Source organism: Neolamprologus brichardi, chromosome 18 (assembly GCF_056152115.1).
Source record: "Neolamprologus brichardi isolate AB-2024 chromosome 18, ASM5615211v1, whole genome shotgun sequence".
NCBI lineage: Eukaryota > Metazoa > Chordata > Actinopteri > Cichliformes > Cichlidae > Neolamprologus > Neolamprologus brichardi.
In genome coordinates this window covers 2,351,981-2,363,822 of record NC_142121.1, presented here as the reverse complement: position 1 = coordinate 2,363,822, position 11,842 = coordinate 2,351,981, and the positions used below count along the sequence as shown (strand labels likewise).

At 39.6% G+C, this 11,842-nt stretch overlaps 1 protein-coding gene and 1 gene segment (V, D, J or C); both read left to right on the top strand.

Annotated features, from left to right (window-relative positions):
* Positions 1–623: 623 nt before the first annotated feature.
* On the top strand, positions 624–8,589 carry LOC102776663 (NLR family CARD domain-containing protein 3-like). The gene is made up of 8 exons (XM_087831773.1): positions 624–672; positions 1,596–1,725; positions 4,360–4,414; positions 4,598–4,820; positions 4,952–6,755; positions 7,377–7,544; positions 7,640–7,686; positions 7,790–8,589. The coding sequence occupies exons 2-8, from the start codon at positions 1,598–1,600 to the stop codon at positions 8,335–8,337; spliced, it is 2,973 nt and encodes a 990-aa protein (XP_087687899.1). The 5' UTR covers positions 624–672; positions 1,596–1,597; the 3' UTR covers positions 8,338–8,589.
* Positions 8,590–10,528: 1,939 nt separating this feature from the next.
* LOC148097269 (immunoglobulin lambda constant 6-like) lies at positions 10,529–11,589 on the top strand. The segment is given in 3 exon segments: positions 10,529–10,880; positions 11,061–11,087; positions 11,441–11,589. Coding segments are annotated over 3 exon segments (528 nt in total).
* Positions 11,590–11,842: the final 253 nt, after the last annotated feature.

Below are 11,842 nucleotides of genomic sequence, written 5' to 3'. Positions count from 1 at the left end.
ATTGAAAAAGGTAATTAAGTGACTTTGAATGTGGCACAGGGGTTGGAACCAGTCAATACAGACCAGAATCCTTGAGGTTTCTAGGACTTTGTTAATTCTATGCCACAAAAAAAATGAAGGCAAAAGGGTGCCCAACCAACAACTGCTGAGTATATATTTAAATTGCCTAAATATACTCCTATATAGACAGCTACATAGGTGCCTTTCTAGGTCCCAGAAAGGCAGATTTGTCTCAAAATATTAGATGACGTATATATTAGATCATGGTTATTGACTATTGTTATGTGTATCACTTTAATGTTGCAGCTGTGGGGTGATTTTGTTTTTGGATGGCTTGATCTTTTGCAAAAGAAGAAGTATATAAATATTGGAAGCAACTTGCATCCAAATGATAGAAGTGCAGAAGCAACAAATAGCATAACACAAGCATAATCAAATAAACTGCGTTAAAACTGTACTTCAGCCAATGCACTACATTCCTACTGGTCTAATTCATGCTCTCATCCAATGGTGCGTAATTCAGTCCAGGCCAGCCTTTTGGGTAAGTGCCACCACATGCCTCACTTCTTGACACGTCCCAGGATGCTACTGTTTACTCAGTAAACGCCCACACTTGAGGAACGCCCGTTTCAAATGAAAAAAAAAAGCCCCTGACAGCCACATAAAGAGCAGGTAAAGGCAAATTTTATTCCTGCTTGACAACAGAAAAGCTGAATAAACTTCCAAACGCATGCAGGGACAAAGTTTATGTTTTTATGTGAGGTGAAGTTTCCGTTTAAATTCTTTTCGAGCGTTTGTATTCAATTCAGTTCGGCTTCACGTACTAGCAGTTTCACAGTCGATTTGCTCTTTTTAGCTGAGCTACTGTTGTTTGAAAATTTCGTTTGAAGTAGTTTCACAACTAACAATTAGGTCATATATGAAGTCATTATTGTTACCGATGGATTCGTTTGTAAGCAGCATTTTGTTTGTGTAACTGTTTGTGACTTCCTGGAAAAGGTTTCGGCAAGAGTTACAGGAAATCAACCCACTCTCTCTCTCTCACACACGCACAAAGTGAGAGCGTCCTGCCTGTCAGGGCCTGTGTTAATGTAGTGCTTAAAATAGCCTCTTATTTATGTCAAAGCACACTGACTTTGCTTCTTGTTTAGTTGAACTTTTCAGCTAATTTAGACAAAGATAATTTTACATAAATGTCGAAAAATGTAGAAGTCTGGGCATTTCAGTAGTTTCCTTTCATCCTTTCATTCTTCTTCCACCCTACCGCAAGCCTGACGCATATTCCTTTGCTGCCCCTTGCATGATTTTTGCTGTTCAGCCAGATAAGCAAATCTCAGGAAATACTTGCTAAACTCCTGTGATTAAATTTTTCACATTTAAAAAAACAAGCTGATTGAAGGCATTTTAGTGCAAGCTGATAGTATTTGTGCGTGTGTGATATTTGGACTCAGATATGTGTGACAATTTTAAATGTTTAGACTTCTCTGTATTATATTCATATGTGGTAATCACGGCTTTATGGAGAAAGTAAAATGTATTGTATTCTAAATGTTGACAGCTTTGCAAAGGATCATTTTATCTCTGTAAATTTATAGGTATGGAAGATATTAAAGAGACTGAAGATTCTCCCAGTGGGACAGAGCTGGATGACTCATCCTGCATATCCGTGGGTAGCGACAGATCCATGAAGAATCGTACAAATTTTACAAAAGAAAAAATGGACAGGTGTATTTCACTCTTTAAATTGTGCTTGCATTTATTGCATAAGTTATATTTATTTGTATACTCTGTGATGTGTTGGTGCAGCATTGGTGCAACCAATCTGTTGCTGTGAAGAGAGAGCAGAACATAAATGCTAAGTTTTACTGGTTAATCTGTATTCTGGCCCTTAGATTTGGTCAAGAGTAGGGCTGCAACTAACGATTATTTTGGTAATTGACTAATCTTCAAAATTTTCCTCAATTAGTCGTTTAGTCAACGATTATTTCAATACCTCTCATCTCCGCTTCTTGTGGTCAAACCGCATGTTCCAGGCTCCAGCGCCTCACCTGCTCAATTCTGACCACCTGTCAATATCACCCTCTTGTTTCGTCCCGCAGCAAATTAGAATAATTACCCAGGAAACATATGAATTTGAAAATAATATGAAATAATAATAATATATAATAAAATGTATTTTTAACATTAATCAATAGGACCATAAAAATAAAAATGAAATAAATACGATTATTAAATAATGTAAATTAATGTGCTAGTAGTATTTAAATAAAAAAAATGTGCGAAAAAAGCTTCAAATGAAATTAAAAAAGTTTTATTTTTTTATTCCAAAATAAAAGTTTAGAGATAATTCAGTTTATGAATTCACAGTTGGAGTGGACATGCTCTGAGTGAGGCTTATCTTTGAGATGAGGTTCCCAGCTGCTGATAATTATGCTGAAGGTGCTCTCGGTCATGACTTCACCCATTTGAGAGGTCCATAAGCATCTTTTCAGGACAAACTCATCTATACACCTGTGCTTAATACAAGTAAAACAGAAAAGACCATTACTAATCACAAATGTGGTTGTTTCTCTGTTGGTGTAGTGTTCAACGCAGATTAAATAGTTTAACTCATATATCTATATCTCTCTCTCTCTATATATATATATATAGATAGATAGATAGATATATATACACTCCAGGTGAGTGGAGTGAGCAAAAACTGTAACTATGAAGACTGTCGAGAAGTCCAGTGACCAGATAACACTGGCGCGGCGGCGTCTGGTAAACTGATAGTGTGGTTAGCGGGCAAAGAGGAGTTGAGAGCGATGGCCTTATAAGTCAACAGCTTAATTACCCACAGGTGAGAGCAATGAGCAGGAGCACGGTGGCTCCTCCCAGAGGTGGAACTGCCGGCTCTGTGGAAAAACACTGGCATTCACCCAGACCATGACAGAATTTGTTTCCCCTGCATCAGAAGCGTGCACTGGGCTGTCCAAATGACAGACAAACAGTATCCCACATTTTTAGTTCACAAACACTTCTTACAATCACTTCTTACTCCTGAAATTTTGGAAGTTTTATCCTTTTTATACAGTAAAGTTACAGGACGATACAAATGATTATCAGGCAAAATGCTTTGAAGTAATCTCGTCCAATAACACATGAGGACAACAAGTGTATTTTCTGTCACTACACTGATCTTAACCGTATGTTTTTTGATCGTAAAACATCACTCCTTCCAAATACAGTTGATTGGAATGGAGGCAGCGTCAGCTGGAGCCACCCTCTCTGCCCAGCGCATGCTCCCAATACAGGAGAAACAAATTCTTTAGCATTTAACTACCTTGGCACAACACCAGCGTTTTAAATGCTCTTGCAGTAGTGCTGTCACGGAAGAAAGCTCCACTTTGAACAGTCTACATTCAACTTTGTTTTCTGTGAAATGCTTTCACATTTTTTGAAATCTCCATTTCCATTCTCTTTTGTCCTTCTGTTTATGGTACGTTCTTCTTTGTTAGTACTGAGTGCAGTCTTGGCACACGACATAGGCGATACTCCCCCCATTGCTTCCTGTAGTGAATTGTGGTACCAAAAACACATTTACGTAGTATTAGTATATGACGGATTGAAAATAAAATTCTTCGTTGACAAATTTTATAGACGACATTGATGCTGACGATTATGTTGACAAATCGTTGCAGCCCTAGTCACAAGCTCCATGTAGTGACTGAAACAATGAGGTTGTGAATACAAGCAGTAGAAATTAGTTTCCTTCCAAGGGTGGCTGGGCTCTTCTTTAGAGATGCTGTTTGTAGCCTGGCCTTTTGAAAGGGACTCAGAGTGTAGCTGCTGCTTCTCCACATCGAAAGGAGCCGGTTGAGGTCATTCAGGCATTTGACTAGTATGCCTCCTGGACACCTCCCAGGTGCTCTCAGCTGGTTTGGGAACAATTCAGTGTCTCCCAAGATGAGCTGGAGGAGGAGGCTGGGGTGAGGGAAGTCTGGAATCTATGATTTGAACCTGTGTCAGTCTTGTAACTGTAAAAGATATTCAATAGAACCTTAATGGAGATTTTTCCCCCCATTCATGTCATGGTAATTATTTAGTTATAGATAATAACCAATGTATTTGTGCAGAATGTTGGTTTCATGTGAAATACACTAGTGGTACAGGAGATTCTTTAAGTTTTGCCACTAGGAAGTCAAACTTTCCACTTAAAGATACCTCATAACTGAAAAACTCTTAAGATGACAGAGCAGTTTATAGTTGGTGTCTATTTTCTGTGCTAATAATTGAAAATTCAGCATCACAATAACAATTACTTGGTTTTATTGAGCTGAGAATTTTTTTTATAACTTTATCAATTTTTATTTTAAGGGACGGGCATGATCTTCCAGAGACAAAGGAGCTGGATGGAGATGTCATATTTAAGGTCTGCTGAAAAAAATCTATATTCCCTTAATAACAGCTTTTGAAAAAAAAGTATTTTTAAGATCACGCCTGTCATAGATATGCTGGGATATGCTTTTGTGTAAAAAAAACAACAATAATAATAATCATAATAATAATATATATAACAAAAAAGTGGATTAAAAAAAAAGTTTTTCTATTGCAGCTGGTGGAAACCCATGGCATGGAGATTTTTATGAGTGAAATTGGAAGGTATAAAAAGATGCTCTTTCCACACCTGTCACGCTATTCTACTGAAAGGGATGAAGACAATCTGTCTACTGAAAATACAAAGCAAGACACGAGTGCCAGTGAAGGGGTTTTGAGGATTACATTACATGTCTTAAATGAAATTGGGCAAAAGGAGCTTGCTAACAAACTGGAGAAACGTAAGGACAAAACGTGCAAATATTACAGAATTAGTTTTATAGTTTGTTTTTGTGATCTCTTATTGAAAAAATATATCCTTTATGTTTTTAATAAGCTGTTTGCGTTCTTTTTTTTTTCTCTTTACAACCAGATATTTATGGTGAGCTTGATGTCTGCCAGCGCAAACTCAGACAAAAACTGAAAAGGTTTGAATACATTTATGAGGGAACAGTACGGCATAGGGACCAGACTCTTCTCAACAAGGTGTACACTGAGCTCTACATCACAGAAGGACTCAGTGAAACTGTTAACAGTGAACATGAGGTCAGGCAGATTGAGGCTGCATCAAGGAGATCAATGACAAAAGATAAGCAAATCAAATGCGAAGACATATTTAATTCTCTTTGTGGATCCCATAGATTCATCAGAACTGTGCTCACTACAGGCATTGCTGGTATTGGGAAAACTATCTCTGTGCAGAAGTTTAATCTTGAATGGGCAGAAGGAAGAGTTAACCAGGATATTCAGCTCCTTATTAATTTACCATTTCGGGAGCTGAATCTGATGAAGGAGAGAAGATACACTCTAACAGAACTTCTTCACAATTTTCTCACAGAGGCAAAAGAGTCAGGGATTTCAGATTTTAGCAAATATAAGCTTGTGCTGATATTTGATGGGCTGGATGAGTGCCGGCTTCCTCTTGACTTCAGCAACAATGAGCCTTGTTCTTGTGTCTCAGAGCAAGTTCCAGTAGATGTGCTTCTCACAAATCTCTTCAAGGGGAACCTGCTGCCCTCTGCGCACATCTGGATTACCACCAGACCCGCAGCTGCACGTCGCGTTCCAGTTAACTGTGTTGATCGCGTGACAGAGATACGAGGGTTTAATGATCCACAAAAGGAAGAATACTTCAGGAAAAAAATCTCTGATCAAAACATGGCCAGCAGAGTCATTTCACATGTTCAGTCAACCAGGAGCCTTCATATCATGTGCCATATTCCAGTCTTCAGCTGGATATCTGCCACTGTCCTGCAGAAGATTTTAGAAGAAAAAAGCCACGAGAGGAGAGGAGAAATGCCCAACACACTGACAAAAATGTACACACATTTTCTTGTGCACAACTCATTGATCAAATGTCAGAAGTACACACTCAGGGAAGAGGTTTGTGAAACCCAATCACAGGTCAAAATGAATGAAGAGATTATCTTGAAGCTTGGAAAACTAGCCTTTGAGCAGCTACTGAAGGGAAACATAATCTTCTATGAGAATGAAATCAGCGAGTACGACATAAATGTCAGCGACACTGCAGTATATTCAGGAGTATTCACAGAGATCTCAAAGAATGATTTTGGAATTCATCTAAAGAGATCATATTGCTTTGTGCACCTCAGCATTCAGGAGTATTTTGCTGCAGTGTATGTTTTCCACACCTTCATTTGCTCTAACCTAAACTTGTTGGAACCAGAAGGATCCCTCACTGTCCGAGAGGCTTCTACTGAAGTAACTGGCCTTCTCCGAAGTGCAGTGGATAAGGCCTTGCAAAGTGAGAATGGCCAGCTTGATCTTTTTCTCCGCTTCCTTCTTGGCCTCTCACAGGAATCAGATCAGTTGAAGAGTATTCTTGCCACCATGAGGAGTACTTTACCAAGTAATGAGGAAGTTATTGAGTACATCAAGGAGAAAATCAGTCAAACTCTTTCCCCAGAAAGATGCATCAATCTCTTCCACTGCCTCAGTGAGCTTAATGACCAGTCTCTTGTAGAGGAGATCCAGAAGTGTCTGAGTTCTGGTAGTTTGTCAGAGATCACACTTTCACCTTCACTTTGGTCTGCTCTGGTTTTTGTGTTGCTGACATCCAAGGATGAGTTGAATGAGTTTGATCTGAGAAAATATTCCAGATCTGAGGAGGGTCTCCAGCGGCTGTTACCGGTGATTAAGGAATCCAAAATAGCTTTGTGAGTAAATTACAACAATACTCTGTAATGTTCATATGACATACAATATTATTTTTAAATGTGACAATTATTATGATGCTAAAAACACAGCTGAAACAAACACACCAGATCAAATTCACTCTCTTCTTCATAGCTAAATAATTAAAAAAATAACACTGTATGTTACTTACTGTAAATTAAACTTAATATGCTTTACTCAGATTGACAATATGTGGAATCACAGACATTGGCCCTGGCTTAATATTTATTTCACTATTTTTTAATACAGTGCTTTAACTTGGCATCATCTACTATTTTATATTGTACAGCAGCCTCTTAACCCTGCAAAATATACTAGCATATGGTTATTTTTTCTGCTTTTTAAGGCTTAAAGAATGCAACCTTACTGAGAAATGCTGTGAGATGCTTTCCAAAGTTCTATTTAGTTCATGTCTAAAAGAGCTGGACTTGAGTGATAATGACCTGCAAGACAAAGGAGTGAAACTTCTCCTTGATGGACTGGGAAATACTGCATGCCAGCTGGAAAAACTTAGGTTTGTGAAAATATCCTGGTGCAGGATATTTATGCCACACAAATAGCTAAAAGAAACTAACTCTATATGCTTTAAATTTAAATTTCAGTTTGGCATTCTGTGGAATCACTGACTCGGGCTGTGGCTCTTTGGCTAAAGCTCGGACCTCCAGCCTCAAACACTTGAAGGAGCTGGACTTGAGTTACAATCATCCTGGGGAGTTGGGAATAAAGCACCTCTCCTCCATAGAGAACGACCCTGATCACCTCACTATCAGGTATAGTTGAGTTAAATTACACTTACAGTTAAATAAAAGTTCTTTTTTTCATGTTCTCTAGATTAGCAGAAAATAACATCTTTGATTTTACCTAGGATAAGTGACAGTGGGGAGTGTTACTTAAAATCAGCTCTGAAGAAATGTGAGACTTTTTGTTATTATTTTTAAACAAACATACCAGTGACATTTCAAGTTTTTATACTGGATGGGGGCACAAAAAACAAAACTGAAATCTTTTTTTTCAGATGCACAAGAGCTGACTGTGAACATGAATACAGCACATTCAGAACTATCTTTCTCTGAAGACAAGAAACAAATGAAACGATTGGAAGAAAGTCAGAAATACCCTGACAACCCAGAGAGATTTGAAGACTGGGGACAAGTGCTTTGTAATGAGGGTCTCCGTGATCGGTGCTACTGGGAAATAGAGTGGTCTGGGGAATGGATGGGTATAGGAGTTGCATATAAAGGAATCAGCAGGAAAGGTAAAGGGAACGAACCAGTCCTTGGCTACAATGATCAGTCCTGGAGTCTACGCTACTGCAAAGGCAAATACACCGTCTGGCACAATAAGAATGATGATGCACCCATATCTGTTCCCTATTTCAACTCCAAGAGGGTTGGAGTGTTCTTAGACTGGACAGCTGGCACGCTGTCCTTCTATGCAGTGTCTTCACAGACCATGATTCACCTGCACACTTTCCACACTGAATTCACTGAGCCATTGTATCCAGGCTTCAGACTGGGAGAGCCAAGTGCTACATTAATTTTACGCCAGCCAGAATATCTTTAAATGGTGATAGCCCCTGCAGACAACAGTTTTTAGAGTACAGTTTTACAGTATTGACAATTATGTGAACGCTGTAAAACAAATGAAGGGATTTCAGAAGACCTTGTATGTAAGTGATTTCAACAAAAGTTTTTTTGTCGTTTTTTTTAAATCAAGTTCTAGTTTTGTAGCAAGTGGATATCAAAGCTGTGAAAAGCTGTCTGTCTTTAACCCTGAATTGAATCAGCAGAAGCAGACGGAAGGATGTATTTTTTCCTATAACTAACAATTTCAAGGAAATTGGTAATAAATTACATATTTTAAATCTTAATATCTATTTTCTGTAATGAGTTTTTTTATGTTAAAGTGTTTGTATTATGTTTTTTATGCTTTTGTGATGAGGGATGGGATATGGATCAATAGGTGACAGTATTGAGAAAATATACTAGAAGCTTGTGAAATCAAGCTGTAATAAATAATCATCAGAACGATCCCATTGCAAACCAAACGTGTGGGCATTGGATTTATTTTCACATTTTAAAAATACAGAGAAACGTAGATGTCGAAAGCAAGAAGGTACTAGGTTCACATCCACCATCTGCCTGGGCTCTTTCTTTGTGGAGTTTGCATGCTATCAGAATGTTTCCATGTCCAGTCCAAAGACATGCAGTTAATTGGTTATCTGAATGGGCATGATTGCAAGTGGATATCAGCGTGGAAAAAAACCCCCACACAGCAACTCACTCATATTAACAATGATTAATTGGAAAAATATATTTTGTCCTCAGTCATAAAATGTTTTGTGGCACTGGTTCTTCCCATGGGTCAAATGTAATGTTAACTTCAGTTACGTTATATTGATCAGCCACAACAGTAAAACCACTGACAGATTTTAAATTAAATGTGTCCGAACAATTAAAAGATTACAGCAAAGAACCAAAGGCCCTGACTCAACCTCCTTCCTATTCCAATCTGAGTATCAGTGGGATGACCCTGAACATGCCTGATCCATGGAAGTCCCACTCAGCAACCCACAGGACCAAAGGACCCCAGTGCCTAATGCTACACAGTGATCGGCAGGTGATTTTCATGCTGTGGCTGTTCAATGTATATACTGTACATCTCAAACATTTAAACTACAGTTACGGTGCTTATGGGGAACAAACATATATGTATACATAAGACTTAAGAAACAGCATATCGTATTTTTTTCCCCTTTTTTATTTCACGAGGAAAAAATTGTCCCGCGCAATGTTTATGGAGATGTGGAGGAGCCGTCAAAGTTAAAAGCAAACAAAAAGTATGATTGGCTAAAACTGGTTGATGCATATCAAACAGTTGAAATGAAAAAAACAACTTTTTTTTTTATTTTTGTGCAAAGCTAGGTGAACCTTGTGCTATATTGACATAATGATAAAATATATTAAAATATGGAAACACAAACTCTAGTCTATTTTTTTAATTGAATTATACTAAAATCTGACAAAAAGAAGGAAAATAAAATATATCTCTATTTTCTGTTGCCTACATTGCAGAGGGTGACTTTGCTTCTAAACAGGAAAATGAGTGGGAAAGGCTAAAGTGTGTGTAACCCAAAGGACCAGACAGGACGCAGAAACTCGTGTTGGGCTTTTGTTTATTTGTTCGTAATGTCATTGTTTGCTTTAGCACTTTTCGGTGCTCACTGCTCCTGATCTGCACCGACTCTCTGCTCCAGCAGCTCTCTTCCTCTCCAGCCCGGCCGCTACTGAAAGGGAAGGGATGATTATATGATGCTTGCCATGCTCCGAAAACAAGCCTTCCCAGGCGCCACACCCTGAACACTGTTTGACTCCTCCCTTGCAACCGAGCCACCAACCACACCCCGCCACACACCCCCAGCAGGAAATCAGCCACAGCCATCTGAACCCCCATCCTATGGACCACTATGAACTTAAAAGCCTGGAGGGCCAGATACCACCATATGATCCGACCATTAGAAAACATAACAAATTAAACTGAAATGAATTTAATTTGACTTTTAAAATCATGCTGAGTGTTCCTCATGTGAGCCATGATGACATGAGGTGATGACTGTGTTTGATATGAAGCTGAATCCAGTGTATGTAGTGAACTTTGTGCTGTATTGATGAGTAGTTTAGTGATCAGAGTCCATGTAGTTTCCAGGATCAGACTGAATGCAGTGCAGTGCTGGAAGCTGCTGCTGACTGTGTGAATGTGTGTCTGTGCTGCTTGTTGCTGCTGTCAAACTTCAGATGAGCAGGTAGTGAAGCCCGTGGTGAGCGTGTACCCAGCAGCATCCAGAGCCCACCTGGAGGGGAACAGCTCCCTGCTGTGTGTGGCCTCAGCCATGTTTCCTCCTCTGGTCCAGTTCTCCTGGAAAAGACAGAAGAAGAACGGCGGAGAAGCGGAGGAGCTGCCCCCTGCTGAGGGAGAGCAGCTGGAGCTCAGAGAGTCGGGACACAGCGCCTCCATCTTACTGATCCAGGAGCAGGACACCAACACATATAAATACAGCTGCTGGGTGAAGCACGAGGGGGGCACAGTGGAGGCCCAAACACAACAAGGTAATGAAGGCTTGGTGACTGTGTTGAGCAGTGATTCAGCTTCATGTGGAGATGCTGTCAAAGAGAGCAGAGCAGCAGAGGACTGACATTTCTCACTGCAGCTCCAAACATTTGACTCCTTTTCTGTTTCAGAGCTTCCAGCTCCAGCAGCCTCCTGTCCTCCAGAGAGAGAGCCAGCAGACCTGCCAGCTCTGCAGCCAGCTGACTGTAAGATCACCTGCTGCCTCTCTGCATGGACAGCTCCAATGTCCAATGAGGGAGCTGGAACAAGTTTAGGGTCTTAAAGTTGCACTAATTGATCAAATCTTCATCCAACAAGCTCTGATAAAGCCACTGTACACTAGCTGCTCAGCACCAAACAGCAGACAGACCATAATATGTCAGAGATCAGTTTGTTAGCTGCTTGTGGAGTTCTTCTGCCCCCAAGTGGACACAAACACTACATCAATTCATCCACTTGAAGAAGAAGCTGTGACTGTTTCTATTTGGACTTTTTCTCCTTGATCTGAGAGGAATAACCCGACTGTCTGTCTGTCTCTTTGTGTCTGTCTGTCCTTCAGTGTCCTTCCAGTCTCAGTGCAGGGTGAAGCTGCTCTGCCTGCTGTACACAGTGCTGATAGTGAAGAGTCTGGTGTACTGCTGTGGACTCTCTCTGCTGATGATGCTCACAAACAAGGGAGCGTCCACCAACTGCACACATGCTGACTGACTGTTTCCTGCTCGCCTTTTCTCACCATCAGATCTCATCAATTCATCTCATTCATCACTTTGATCAGTGTTCACAAATGTTAGTTATGATGTGTTGTGCTTATTTTGCCTTTTTCTTCAACAGTTAGAAGATCATCTGAAATAAATCCATCTTTACATGTATTGTTGCTCTGAGTTAGAATTCTTTTTGTACTTATTGTGACTTTTATTGTAGTAACAAAAATCATCAGGAATATTTTTATCACAAGTTTTCA

Bases quoted from the DNA above. Each gene is read 5' to 3' on its own strand.
- LOC102776663 (XM_087831773.1), top strand. From the start codon at position 1,598: ATGGAAGATATTAAAGAGACTGAAGATTCTCCCAGTGGGACAGAGCTG. The intron at 4,415-4,597 runs GTCTGCTGAAAA...TTTCTATTGCAG, and splicing joins ATGGAGATGTCATATTTAAG to CTGGTGGAAACCCATGGCAT. The intron at 7,687-7,789 runs GTGAGACTTTTT...CTTTTTTTTCAG, and splicing joins AAAATCAGCTCTGAAGAAAT to ATGCACAAGAGCTGACTGTG.